The sequence below is a fragment of the Tupaia chinensis genome, unplaced genomic scaffold (assembly GCF_000334495.1).
Source record: "Tupaia chinensis unplaced genomic scaffold, TupChi_1.0 Scaffold000081_1, whole genome shotgun sequence".
Taxonomy (NCBI): domain Eukaryota; kingdom Metazoa; phylum Chordata; class Mammalia; order Scandentia; family Tupaiidae; genus Tupaia; species Tupaia belangeri.
In genome coordinates this window covers 4,483,357-4,498,016 of record NW_006159542.1, presented here as the reverse complement: position 1 = coordinate 4,498,016, position 14,660 = coordinate 4,483,357, and the positions used below count along the sequence as shown (strand labels likewise).

At 47.7% G+C, this 14,660-nt stretch overlaps 1 protein-coding gene and 1 long non-coding RNA gene across 6 annotated transcripts in view; one reads left to right on the top strand and one right to left on the bottom strand.

Moving 5' to 3' along the window:
• Positions 1-14,660, bottom strand: part of RGS3 (regulator of G protein signaling 3) — a 158,657-nt gene that overhangs the window by 134,749 nt on the left and 9,248 nt on the right. For 2 of the 4 annotated variants that reach the window (XM_014585618.2, XM_014585638.2), the window contains exon 2: positions 3,593-3,772. In XM_014585618.2, the coding sequence (XP_014441104.1) occupies positions 3,593-3,695 (103 nt within the window). In that variant the 5' untranslated portion in view covers positions 3,696-3,772. Of the gene's footprint in view, positions 1-1,911; positions 2,097-3,592; positions 3,773-14,660 lie in introns of those variants that run through there. The other 2 variants (XM_027769509.1, XM_027769500.1) reach the window with 2 other exon arrangements.
• Positions 1,085-14,660, top strand: part of LOC106734255 (uncharacterized) — a 19,936-nt gene continuing 6,360 nt past the window's right edge. For both annotated transcript variants that reach the window (XR_001369940.1, XR_001369941.1), the window contains exons 1-2: positions 1,085-1,150; positions 1,373-1,502. This is a non-coding gene — a long non-coding RNA (uncharacterized LOC106734255). The remainder of the gene's footprint in view (positions 1,151-1,372; positions 1,503-14,660) is intronic.

The window sequence follows — 14,660 nt, the reverse complement described above, 5'->3', positions numbered from 1 at the left end:
GCAGAGGACTCATCAAACATTCTGATCAGTGTCCTGGGAAAATTTGAGAGGAGCCAGCATAAACAAAAGCAGAAGCTCCCCACCCCACCCAGGCTCCTCCAGCCTCCTGCACTTTCATTCACTCGTTCAAGTAACAACCTTCTCTGATACCCATTGGCCCCAGCCCTGACACCATGGCTGGGCTTGGACCTTCCCTGACTTCTGGGCTTGGACCCTCCCTGACTTTCCAGATCTGGCAGGGAGATTAATTCAACAGAAGACTATGGACTGATGCAAGGAGATATTTATATCATACCAACACGGGGAAGAAACCGGTTTCAAAACATACAATTTGATCTCAGTTTTGTTAGAACTAGACCACATACAGAGAGACAGGGAATTAAGTCTGAAAGAATATAAACAGGAATGTCAACAGTGGCCTCCCTGAGGAGTCAGATTTCAAGTGATTTTTCACTTTCTTTTCACTAAGTTTTTAACAACGAACACAGCTTACCATGATCATGAGGGAAAAAGCAATGAAACGTATTTTTTATTTTTTTAATCAAGATGACATCAGAGTTACAGAGCCTTACCGCTACCTGACACTCTTGACCAGTCTCAGCCCTGCCGACCTCAAACATCCGGAAACTCTCCTTCTCTCACGGCCCAATGGGATTGACAGGAACTGCCTCGTAGGGTTGGAAGCACCAGGGAGATGATGCGGTACACAACACCTGGCATGAGACATGGCACATGGCAAACGCTCAACAAACTAGCTAATTAATCATTCTCTGCACTGTCCTCCCGTCAACGAGGCTAGCAAATTCCAGAAATGGCCAGACCACAGGCCCTTTCTTGGGGCCAAGCCACTGGTTTTCTATTACCCTATCCGCCTGTAGAGAAAAAAGCAGATAGCGAAGAGCCAAGTGTATTGGACAGGAGTAAGTCGGAAGGCAAGAGGAGCCAAGAATCCCAGCAAGGGCCTTTCTCCTTGCAAGCTCTGGCTTTGAAATCAGGGTAAAGTCCAGTTACAGGGCCTTAAGGAAACTGTATGCAAATTCAAACAAAAATGTGCCGGATGGGACATCTCCAGAAGGTTTGAGCTCAGGTACAAACTCTGCCACAAGCTCCTGGGAGATCTTCCTCTCCCTGCTCTCAAGTCTTTGCAGAGGTAAAATACCTACCCCCTACAGGGAGTTGCAGGACCAGTGAGGAAGTGAAGCTGATTCAAAGGGTTGAGCCCTGGGGAAAGGTCGTTATCTTTATTATGGCTACTGGGAAGGGTGTGCCTAGGTCCTTGGAGCAGCTGCTGCCCTGCTGTTGTTTGGGGTAACCCAGCCTGCTATCTAGGGGGTTGGGACTGGGGCTTACTGTTCATTTCTTTCCACCTCAGGCCTGAGGGCAGCCCTGGGACCTTCCTGAGAGATTGGTCTGTCTTAGTGAAGAGAATTCTCCATCTTCACTGAGGATCTGATCCCTGATGGAGGAGTCAGATGACAGCCTGCAAGGAGAGCCCACAGGAGGTAAGGGCACCTGGGCTTGCCCCGGGCACCTGTCTGGTCCCTGAGCCAAAAGGAAGTGGGTGAATGAGATCTCAGACACAGTAATAAGACCTTGATTTAACCTAAGTTGCCTGTTTTGGGGAAACTCAGTGGTGACAAACCAAGTCTCTGAAAGATTAACTGGGCTGTGATTATTCCAGCCAAGCGAGGTAGAACCAACCGCAGCTGGCACCAGTGGCAGCAGGTGGTGTCCAGCAGCTTACTCTGTCCGAGCTAGGCCCTGGGCACTCCTGGGCAACCACAAGACGAAGGGGCCAGCGAAGGTGTCCTTCACAGAGCGATGCTCCCATCCCGTCACAGGGGGCTGCCTTTCTGCCAGTTGAGAGCAGGGTCCAGCAGTGTCTGGCAGCCAGCCCCAACGGAGACTTACCAAAGGTAGTGAGGTAGAAGGACAAGTCCCGGCGGGCGCGCCAGCTCCCCAGGGAGACGCGGTGAAGGGAGTGCTCCATGGCGTCCCGCCGCTGCACCGGCAGGCACCTGTAACCCGAGGCGGCAGTGTTGCTTCCCAGTAACCGAGGCAGCAGGGTCACCGCCCCCAGCCCAGCGGCTCCGAGGCGGCAGCAGGAGGCAGGGTTGCACCGAGGCGCGTTGGAACCGCCGGAGCGCGCCGGGCCCTGATTGGCCCGCGCTGGTTTGAATGCAGAGATTTCCACCTGCCGGAGCAGACGCGCCAGAGGGGAGGAGTCGTCCGAACAGTCTTGGCGGCTCCAGAGTGGCTCCTTCCCGGAGGAGCTGGCAGATGGGGCGGCCACCGGGAGGCTCCCGACCGCAGCACCGCAGAACCATCGCCCCCGCCCCGCCACCCCGGCCTCCCGGGGCCCAGCGGGCCCACTTGGACGGGCTTGGCTTGCTCGCCCAGCTCCCCCAGGGCAACAATTATCCGGGTTGTAGCCTGCTTTGAAGCTCAGCTCTGTAATCATCAGACCCAAGCTAGGTTAAAGGAGCACCCTGCCAACCCAGTACAGTGGGCCTGGAAAAATGCACTCTGCTCCGAGGGACACTGCCCTCCATGAGGCTGAGCCAGCCCCTTGCCAACTCCTGCGCCTGGAGCACCCTTTCCAGCCTTCTCTTGGTGGAGAGCCACCCCACGCAGGTCCAGATAGGAGCAGCTTGCTCCAGCCATCCTCACTGCCCCCCACTCACAGTCTGGTGCCATTAGATAGGAGGACAGCAGACCCCAGCAGCTGAGGGACAGTCACACAGGAGATGGGCAGGCAGACAGGCACTTTCAATCTCCCCAGCCTGGTGCACAAGGCAGAGCTGGAAGGAAGGTCAGCCCCTGTGCTACTTTGTCTGCAAACATTCAGGGGCGAGTTTCACACCAAGACATCTGCTCTGCAAATCTCTGCCTGTTGCCACCGTGGGAGCTGACAGCCGCTTGGTCTATGTAAATCTAAACATGGGAAGTGTGAGTATTTGTCCCTGGCCCCCTGACTAGGTTGTCAAGTGGATATTTATGGCTCAGTGATCAACACAAGATAAGACTGGGAGATGCAAGGGAGAAGCTTACATATACATACAGAGAGAGAGAGTACCAGATGCCGGGGCCTGAGCTGGGCAATTTACACATAATCCCACTTAATCTCCACAGCAAGCCTCAAAAGTATTAGCCCCAAGTGACCAGGAAGAAATCGAAACCTTAGGCCAAGAGGTGACTTGTCCAAGGTTTATAGAGTTAGAACGGACAGAGCTGAAATGCGAACCCAGGCCCGTCTGCCCTGAAGGCCACCCTATTCTTCCTTGCCCTCCACACCTGCCCTGTGGCGAACAGCAGGCAGAGGTAGCAGACCTGTCTTCCAGAGGTAGGTAAAGAAACCAGATGCCCCAGTGCCAGCTGGCCACCGACAGAGAACAGAAACTGGAGAAGGAGCCCTGAAATCAGCAAAGCAGTGGTCAAGTACGTGTGGGTCATGGAAAGGCCAGAGGGTTGTTAGAACCCGGGCACTGTGTGAAGCCCTGGCCTGCTCTTCCCCACCCCCACAGCATGAGCACTGTCCTTAGGAAGGGCGAGCCCCGTTTCCTGGCTCCAATGCAGTGGCACCTGGACTTACCTGCACCTTGAACTTGGGCGTGCCTGATCCTCCTCCTGGCTGGGGAAGTCTGAGTCCAGGCATCCCTTCTGGGCAGTAAAGTATCCCGGTTCAGCCCCTCCATCCTGCCAGGAAAATGGGCAACCTCTGGCTCATGCCACAAGATGCAGACAGGACTCTGAGCCCGGTGGTGCTGCGAACCTGCAGGAGCGAGGTGGGACCGTGAGTCAGGCATGACCTGAAAGTGTATCCTGTGAGGGTAATCACTCCCAGTAGGAGCTGCTCAGGAGTCAGGGCAAAGGAGGCTTCCCAGGGAAAGGGAGGGCAATGTGCCCAAGGTGACAGTCACCCCATTGTACCAGGGACACTGTAGAGCTCTGTATGGGAGAAACCATCTTTGACTCGGGAGGCAAGGAGCAACCTGCAGGTGCAACACTCAGGAGGGTGGGACCGGGAAGAACTGGGCAGAGCTGCCCTGTCTGGACGTGGACTGGAGAAGAAAAGACGGAGGCTGACACTGGCCACCTCACCCATTACCGAGGACAAAGGTCCCACTGCTTTACAGGTCCCCTCCTGACTCCTGCCCCACTCAGCAGCTACCCTCCACAGTCAGGAGATTCCAAGTCCAGCCTGGTTCAGAGCTGACCCCTCTGGTGGCACTGCTTCCACCAAAGGCTCCTTTACATTGTAGAGTACTAGAAGCTTCCTTTTCTTAAAGGAGCAGTCACCCTTTTCTCAGGAAATGCAGGGAAGAGGTGAGAGGCTGGGCAGAGACGCTGCAGGAGAGTCCGGTCCTATTCACCCTCAAGGCTGTCCTCAGGTGACATCCACAAAGGATCACAGTCATGGCCCTGCTTTTCCCAAGAAGGCAGGGGGTGTGGAGGACTCAGCCTGGCTTTGGGACATACCCTGAGCTCTCTAGCGCCCCCTAGGGCCTTGGCATCTCTTTTCCACCTCACACCCACCCCCACACACACCCTCCACTCGTACATAAACACGCCACACACACAACATAGACATACACACGGCACACACTCTGCATACATGCATATACATACATTAACACATTGTGTACTTACACATGCCCACACAAACACACTGCATACACCCTTCACATGTACTGTATCTGTAAACAGCCCAAACACTATACATACATCCTATACACACATACTGCACGCGCGCACACACACACACACACACACACACACACGGCATACATGTGTGCGCAGAAAACACATTTAAATATACCATATACATAAACCATTTTAACATACAGAGATTGACTACAGGCATTTCTTAACACTTTTTTAAGTTTATTTATCTATTTAAATAGAAATTTATTTATCTATTTATTTGTTGTGATTTTCAAGCCTCCGGGTCTGGAACATGAACCATAGTCAGCCATGTGGGAATCCAGAACCTCAGCCACCACGCCTCCTGGCCCCAAGTTTTTTATTTCCTCCATGAAGGAGTGAGAGAGAAAGAGAGAGAGAGAGCACCCCCAGTAGGTTCCTGACACTGCAACTGACCCCACTTCAGTTCCAGCAAACCCTGGATCATGAGCACACGCATGCCTGGCATACTCGGTGAGGCCTCAGATGCAAACCAGGAGTCTTCCCATGTGGGTCGGCCTCACGGGGTGTCACCATTCAGCCCTCTATTATAAGCATTTTAAAATGACTGACCTTGTATCTGGTAGAATAAGAAATACTTAGGTTTGAAAGAAAGGGGCCAAAAGGGTTTATTTATATTCGGGTGCATTATCAATCAAAGAATCTGAGCAACTTTGAGATATCATCTAGCATCATAACCAAGAAAAGGCTGAGCATTAATAATAGAAGGGGCCAGCAGGTGGCGTGGAGGTGAAGATGGCTGGATCCAACATGGCCAACTGCATGGCTCCAGTCCCAGACCTGAAGGCTTGAAAAACACACTGGGCATGTGTGCGTGCGTGCCCAAAATCTGAGAGGAGGATGGAGAAGAGATTGCAGCGTGGCCATCCCCCTCCTCAGTGGCTGAGTTCTCACTCCCCCTCTCTCTCTCTGGCGAACACAAGCACCTTATAACAAACTGAAAAAATTAGTAAAAGGGGTCTTGACTTACTAGATGTTAAACAGTGTTATAATAATGTAATACCAGGAAACAAAAGATAAAGAGATCAGTGGAATAGAATAGAAAGTGCGAGGGAAATGTTTATGTTATTTAGACAACAACGATAATTTAAAACCTTTTTCAAATTAAAAATTCATTTCAAAAAGTTAGAAAATTTAGGACCAGGGAGTGGCACAGAGATAACATGATTTTCCCACCTGGGAAAGGTCCTGGGTTCACATGCTGGGACCACCCTGAGCATGCCAGGGACATGCGTGTATGCCTGTGATCCTGGGCTGGCTGAAGCTGGGGATAGAGCACGGTGACCTCCTGGGGTCTCGCTCTCTCTCTCTCTCTCTCTCTCCCCTCCTTACTCATGGAAGAAATAAATACATAAATGAACTTTAAAAAAATTAACTTCTGGCAAAACGTACAGAGAAAACTACGAATAGGGACCAATAGACGGTTATGTCACTGGACTCCCACGTAGTCGATCATGTTTTGAGTCCCGGACCTGGTGGCTTAAAACTCACGCCAGGCACCTGTGCATGCGTGCCCAAAATCCCAAGAGGAGAATGGAGGAGGGGGGTTTACAGCATGGAAATCTTCCCCCGGGTGGGGGGAGGGTGATTTTTCACTTTCTGTCTCTATGTCTCTCACTGTCCCTCTGGTGAGCACACATGCCCTACAGCAAAAAATCTCTTTAAAAAAAAGAAAGAAAGACATAACGTAATGTGGGCCAGCAGGCAACACGGCAGTTAAAGCACCGGATCCCACGTTGCCAGCTCTGCAGTTTGAGTCCCAGACCTAGAGGTCTGAAAACATGTGCATGCATGCCCAAAATTCCAAGAGAAGAATGGGGGAGAAGAGGCTGCTATTGCTAGAAGAGAAGGGACTGCACCATGGCCATCCTCCTAGGGGGTGAGGTTGAGTTCTCACTTTCCCTCTCTATGACTCTGTCTCTAGCAAGCACACCTGCTCTACGACCTAAAAAAAAGTAATGTAATGTAATTTTTCCCAATTTTTTAATGTAGTTTTGTTTTGTTTTGTTTTTCCTATAGGGCACAAGCATTGCCTGGCATATTTTCAAGCCAGCTGGGGGTAGGAATACGTGGTTGGCATATGCCTTCCAGTGCTACTGGGCACTTTCACAACCACCATGCCACAGTGTCTGGGCCAGCTACCTGTTTTTGTACTGCAAGTGAGCTAAAAACAAATTTTACATTTGTGAATTATTAGAAAAAAATACAAACTTTTTATGTTTATGAAAAAACTTTTAATTAATAAGTCTATATAAATTATATAAATTAAAATATTTATATAAGAAACAGCAAATATGTATAAAGAAGTCTTATAATAAAAGAAAAATACACCAAAGGACATGCATGATTACTGTACAAGAGAGGAAATATAATTGACTAGTGTATAAAATACAGGTTGAATATCTTTATCTGAAATGCGTGGGACCAGAAGTATTTTGGACTTCAGATTTCTTTTGGGATTTGGGAATATTTGCATATAGGTAAATAGGAAACGCATTTGTGTTTTGTATACACCTTATACACATAGCCTGAATATAATTGTATACAATATTTTTGTATTGCAGCTTTTTTAAGGTTTATCTTCTTTAAATTATTTAATTTTAATTATTATTATTATTTTTTAGTTTGCTATGGGCATATGTGCTCACCAGAGAGAGACAGAGAAAGAGAGAAAAAGTGAGAAAGCAAGCTGCCAGGTCTGGAACTTGAACCGTGGTTGACTTAATGGGAGCCCAGTGCCTTGAACACCATGCCACCTGCTGGCCGCAGTTTTTTTATTTCTTATGAGGCATTCCTAACGATGTCTTCACATCACAGTCCACCTCCACCGTCAGCCAACTGAGATAGTGAGCATATGCTCACCCAGCTTGCGTAGGGAGACCTCAGATCACACACTCAACCCTCCCACGTGGCTGCAGCATCACAGGGTGTCGGGTCACAGCCACACCACCATGGCCGGCCATGTATTACAGCATTTTTCACTGCAACTCACCACGAGAGGTCAGGTGTGGAATTTTCTATTTCCAGCATCATGTCAGTGCTCCAAACATTTCAGATTTTGGAGTATTTTCGACTTTGGATTTTCGTATTAAAGATGTTCAACCAGTACTAATAACAAAAGAAATGAAAAATTTAAAAAAATATTATCTAATCCTTTTATTTGCTTTCTGAAAACTCATGGTACTTCCATATGAAGCAACTAAGGTGCACAGTTGTTCCCTGAATCAGGTTGCTAAGCTGATAAATAAACAGTGGAGAAACAAGAATTCAGGCCCCAGCAAGAGAACCAGTATAGGGTGCCATCTTTCATCCCAGTCCTCCTGCTCAGAGTCACGAGGACTGAAACCTCCACGGCCAATGACACAGTCAAGTTCGGTTCAGTGACTGTTTGTTAAGTGCCTATTAAGTGACTCTTGTATAGGGCACTGGGATGTGAAAGTGAACAAGATGGAGTTTACAGTCGAGTGGAAGTTTGGATGAGTGTTACAACAGAGGAAACGCAGTAACCTGTGGAAGCACAGACTCATGTCTCACTTATCTGTAGGGCTAGGCAGACCCAGATGATCTAGGAGGTCAAGAAGACCGCCCAAAGACAGTGACCTGGAAGGTGAGTTAGCCGAGTAAAGGAAATGAAGGAAAGATGATGTGCAGAAATAACAAAACACAGGGGACTAGCAAATGGCATAATGGTTACGTTACTGGACTCCTATGTAGTAGACCTTAGTTCAAGTTCTAGACACAGAGGCTTAAAACTCCCACCAGACACATGTGCATACATACCCAAAATCCCAAGAGGAGAATAGTGAAGGAATTGTGGCATGGCCATCCCCCTGGGGAGGGAGGGTGATTTCTTGCTTTCTGTCTGTCCCTCTGGCGAGCGCACACACCCTATAGCAAAAATATCTTAAAAAAAAAAAAACTTATCCCAGGTGCATGTGTGCATGCCCAAAATACCAAGAAAAAAAGTGGAGGAGAAAGGATTGCAGCATGGCCATCCCCTCTGGAGGGTCATTTTTCCTTTCTGTCTCTCTATCTCTGTCTCTCCAGTGAGCGTGCATGCCTTATAGCAAAAAACTTTCAAAAAAAAAAAAGAACAAAACACAGAAACACAGGAAGGCCAGAAAGGGCAAGAGAACCATTGGATGTGGCAGGAAATTAAGAGAGAGGGAGTCATATGCAAGAAGGTAAATGGGGGGCCAGCAGGAAGCATGGTGGTTAAGAGCACTGGACTCCCTCATGGCCAACCGTGGTTCGAGTCCCAGACCCTGCAGCCAGTGGCTTGCTTTCTCTCTCTCACTCTCTCTCTCACTGACTCTCTCAGTTCTTGCTTTCTCTCTCTCACTCTCTCTCTCACTCACTCTCTCAGTTCCTATTTGGTAAAATTTAAATAAATAAATAAAGTTAAATAAAATAATCATTTTTTTAAAAAAGAAGATAAACAAGGGCCCGATTACACCAGGCCTGCTATATGGAATCTGGCTTTACCCTAAGAGCACAGAACAGTTATCAGAAGATCTTAAGCAAGATCCCAATAGGCTTTAATTCACATTCCAGAAAGACCATTCTACCAAGAATGTGAAAAAAAAAATACCTATATATATGGGTAGGAGGGGACACAGCATGACGGCTAGAAGCAAAAAGACTTCAGTTAGCAGAAGTCTTTTCCAGTTGCCCAGGTAAAACATGATAGTGACCAAACTACAATATTATAATAGCACCAGGATGGAGTGAGGCAAAATTGGCAGGCTTTGGTGACTGAGCACAAGGAATCCCAGCTGGAGGAATGAAATGTTTAAAAGTACCTCTTAAGAGACAGAGTGGGGGCCAGCAGGTGGTGTAGTGGTTAAAGTGCTGGACTCCCACATGGCTGATGTGAGTTTAAGTCTCGGACCTGGTGGCTTGATTTCTCACTTTCCCTCTCTCTTTCTCTCTCTGTCCCTCTGTTGAGCACATGTGCCCTACGGCAAATTAAAAATAAATAAATAAGTAAAAATAAATTAAATAATAAAAACAAAGAGAGAGAGAGACAGAGAGCCAGCCCATGGTGTGGTGGATAAGATGCCAGATCCCAAATGGCCAACTGCACGGTTCAAGTCCCAGACCCAGCAGCTTAAAAAATAAGCCAGGTGCTATACATGTGTCCCCCACATCCCAAGAGGAGAACGGAGGAGAGGGGCTAAGTAGCGAGTCATCCCCCCTGTGGAGAGTGACTTCTCACTTTCATGCTCTCTCGTTCTCTCTCTCTCTCTGTCTCTCTCCAGTGGGTACACACGCCCTATAGCAAATTTTTAAAAAGGGGGGGATATGGAGAATATGAGAGGAAAGGCTGAACTGAGAGAGTTGATAGGTTCTCTCATGGGGCTGTTAAAGTGTCATACAAGTGAAGCAATTTAAACTGCATTCTAGAATAAGCTCAAGAATATAGGACTTCAAAAAAAAAAAATCTAGCCCCAATAAAGCAAAATTTGCAATGTCTGGTATCCAGTGAAAAGTCACTAGGCATGTAACGGAGCAGGCAAATATTGTTGCAGAAACAGACTGCCAAGAAAACCGAACAGTCCTTGGAGAGTAGAACTCAGGTTTATTATGCCGTCAGACCCAGAGGAGTTCAGACTTCAAGCTCTGGGCCCTGACTTGGGATGGGGTAGGAGGTTATATTGGTTTCTAACGGGGGCAGGGAGGAGTCAGCACGATAAGCACGCAGGCATGGGTGATGGATATGGCAGGGGGCAGGCTGCGACAGTTACAGGCCATGAGGAAGTCAAATTCAGCTTTCCCGATCCATGGAGTGACCTCCCTCCGTCGCTGGTCTCCAGCTGCCGAGCCTGGGTGCTGTTCTTCTATGCTGGAGGTGGCCTGCCTGCCATTTCCTGTCTCAATATGACCCAGGATGAGGAGAAAAGACAGGCAGAGGACGAAAGGCCAGAAAGGGAGAAGGAGAGCCAGGGAATGTGGTGAGGAGGAGGTGACAGCGATATTAAACGCTGTCAAGAAGTCAAGCAGGGGAACCAGCAGTTAGCGTAATGGCTCTGTCGCTGGACTCCCACGTAGTCGACCGCAGTTCGCATCCCGGACCCAGTGGCTTGGAACTCACGCTGGGCGCGTGTGCGTACGTGCCCAAGATCCCGAGAGGAGAATGGAGGAGAAGGGATTGCAGCGTGACCATCCCCCCTCGGGGGTGATTTCTCACTTTCTGTCTCTATGTCTCTCTCTATCTGGCTGGCGAGCGCACGTGCCCTATAGCGAAACCCTCTCAAAAAAAAAAAAAAAAAAAGTACTGCATTTCCTCTGACAGGAAGACACCTGGGCTTAAAGCCAGGGAATTTTTAAAATTATTACTTTTTTTCATTATTTATTTTTATTTATTAGTATTTTCTAGAATTATTTATTTACTTTTATTTTTATTATTTTTTTTTTATTTATTACACATCCTGACAGATGTGTCTTTTAAAAGTATGTCTACAGGGCCAGGAGGTGGCATAGTGGTTAAGGCGCTGGACTCCCACATGGTCGATTACAGTTCACGCCCCAAACCTGTGACCTGAAATTCACTCCAGGCATGTGTGAATGTGTGCCCAAAATCTCAAGAGGAGAAAGAATTGTGTCATGACTATCCCCCCCCCACACACACACACACACTCCAAGGTGATTCCTCGCTTTCCCTCTGTCTCTCTCCAGCTAATGCACATTCCCTCCGGCAAAAAAACTAAAAGCAGAAGAAAATAAAGTGTGTCTGCAATTCCTCATCAAGGTGAAATACAAAATCTTTGGTCTGGTGGTTCTCTAAAAGAGCAGATGTGGTTTGCTGTCACTGCCACCGAGAAACTTTAATTTGCCTTCGGAAACTTTGGTGACCTAAATATGCAAATCATGGCTAAGTGGAAGCCAAGTAAAAATGTCCAGATTTCAAGTGAGCACAGAGGTGCTGCTTCAAAATGAACAACCCCAAACCTTCACCATCAAAGAAATAGCGAACGAGTCCAAAGACAAAAAGCCAAAGACCTGATAAAAGCCAGAAAAGAAAAACAGAGCGTTCTATCTCTCCGAGAAAAGCTCAGCATCTCTGTGGTTAGGTTGGAAGCCCTTTCAGCCTCTTCAAGGAACACCCCTTTTCCCGGCCTGATAACCAGCAATTTGACTTGGTCACATCTTTCACTCCAGAGACCCTCAGAAAGTTTTTCAAACTTAAAGAACAATAGAGACTTTTGCTACTAGCCAAGATGGAATAACAGGGACTGGATTTTCCCTACCACCTGAAACAAGTAGGAGGCTGGACAAAACGTGTGAGACAATGATGTTCAAGGTCTCGGTCACAACGCAGCGAAGGACAGCGATGCCTGGGAAACGGAAAACGAGCAGGGTAAACCCTGCGATTAGTACAGCTTATCGTCTGGAGAGACTTTCTACGAGGGAGAGGGAACCCAGGCCAACTCCAAATCCCTGAGTTAAAGAGTTCCAGAGGCTAAGGGAGCTAGAGTTGATAGGACAAGAGAGGAGAGAGATAAACACAGAGAGCTCGTGAGATCTGTAGACAATGCCCTGCAAATCTTCAGCTAAGGGTTGATGAGCTCATAGGTACAAGGAAAGTACACCAGGGCTGGGGAAAGACCCACCCAGAAAGATTAGAGGGAACAGTCTTTGCAGCTTACATAGGACCGAGAATAGTGCTTATGCTCAATCAGTGTGGAAAGATGTTCTAATTCCAGAAGCATTAAGGTAGAATACTCAGAAGGGTCTAGCCTCTGGCTAATCTAATTAGCCCTAGATTAAATGCTGCTCTGGTCCCATCTAAAAAAGCTTAAAAGTAATACCCGAAAAGGTCGAACTGTTTCTAAGTAGCTTACCTGCATCCCAGAATAAGCTCAAGAATATTTACAGGAATACAAAACATCCAGCACCCAACAAGATAAAATTCATAATGTCTGGTATCCAATAAAAAGCTCCTTGCAACAAAGCAGGAAAATATGATACACGATGAGAAGAAAAGTCTGAGCCTGAATTGATTCAGATGATAGATTTAGTAGGAAAGACATTAAAGTAGTTATTAAAACTATATTCTTGTGGGGGCTGGCAGATGGCATGGTGGTTAAGGGTTTTCTGGACTCCATAGTTAAAGTCCTGGATCTAGCAGCTGCTTTCTCTCTCTCTCTGGTCAAAATTTTTAAAATAAATAAATAAAATAATTCTTAAAAAAAAAAAAAAAAAAGCTATATTCTTGGGGCCAGCAGTGTGGCATGGTGAAGTTGCTGGACTCCCACATGACTGACCACAGTCTGAATCTCAGACCTGATGGCTTGCTTTTTCACTTTCCCTTTCTCTCTCTCTGTGAGTGTGCATGCCCTATAGCAAGTTGAAAAATCATAATTAAAATTAATAAAGTAAAATAATTATTTTTAAATGTTCTTTTTTAATTTACTGTTTTCTTATATAAGAATGAGAGACAAAGAAGGAGGAAGACAAGCACCCTCAACAGGATTTCACACTGCAGCGCCCCTCCTCTCCGTCTTTGCAGGCAGCCAGGACCACGGGCATGTGCAGGTCGGTCAGGGAACTCAACCCACGATCTAACCTATGCAACCAGCTTCACTTGAGAAGTGCCACAAGTCAGCCCACAGCTATATTCTTTTATATTCGAGAAGCACTTTAAGAGTGTGTTTAAGGGGTCCAGCAGTTAGTGTAATCGCTATGTCACTGGACTCCCATGTAGTCGACCGTGGTTCGTGTCCCAGACCTGGTGGCTTAAAACTCACGCCGAGCACATGTGCGTGCGTGCCCAAGGTCCCGAGAGGAGAATGGAGGAGAAGAGATCGTGGCGTGGCCATCCTTCCTGGGTGTTGATTGCTCGCTTTCTATCTCTCTGTCTCTGTCTGTCTGGCGAGCGCACAAGCCTTATAGCAAAAACCTCTCAAAAAAAAAAAAAAAGAGTGTGTTTAAGGGGTCCAGCAGTTAGTGTAATCGCTATGTCACTGGACTCCCATGTAGTCGACCGTGGTTCGTGTCCCAGACCTGGTGGCTTAAAACTCACGCCGAGCACATGTGCGTGCGTGCCCAAGGTCCCGAGAGGAGAATGGAGGAGAAGAGATCGTGGCGTGGCCATCCTTCCTGGGTGTTGATTGCTCGCTTTCTATCTCTCTGTCTCTGTCTGTCTGGCGAGCGCACAAGCCTTATAGCAAAAACCTCTCAAAAAAAAAAAAAAAGAGTGTGTTTAAGGGGTCCAGCAGTTAGTGTAATCGCTATGTCACTGGACTCCCATGTAGTCGACCGTGGTTCGTGTCCCAGACCTGGTGGCTTAAAACTCACGCCGAGCACATGTGCGTGCGTGCCCAAGGTCCCGAGAGGAGAATGGAGGAGAAGAGATCGTGGCGTGGCCATCCTTCCTGGGTGTTGATTGCTCGCTTTCTATCTCTCTGTCTCTGTCTGTCTGGCGAGCGCACAAGCCTTATAGCAAAAACCTCTCAAAAAAAAAAAAAAAGAGTGTGTTTAAGGGTCAGGTGGCATAGTGGTAATGCAACTGGCCCACACTGGAAAGGCATTGGGTTTGCATCCCAGGATCTCCCTGAGTGTCCCAGTGTACCAGGCACATGTGCACAGGTGTGATCCCGGCCTGCTGAGACTCGGGTGGACTACCATGGAAGGACCCTGTTAGAGTGCTTATTTTTCTCTCTGTCTTTGTCTGTCTCTCTCTCTCTCATGGAAAAAAGAAATAAATTTAAAACAGAGTTTGTCAAGGCCAGCAGGTGGTGTGGTGGCTAAGGCACTGGTCTCTCACATGGCTGACTACAGTTCAAATCCTGGACCTGGTGACTTGAAAAATCATGTCAGTACCTGTGCGTGTGTGCCCAAAGTCCCTAAAGGAGAATGAAGGAGAAGGGACTGCAGCATGGCCAGCCCCCTGGGGGTGATTTCTCACTTTCCCTCTCACTATCTCTCTCTTTCTCTCTCCGGTAAGTGCACAT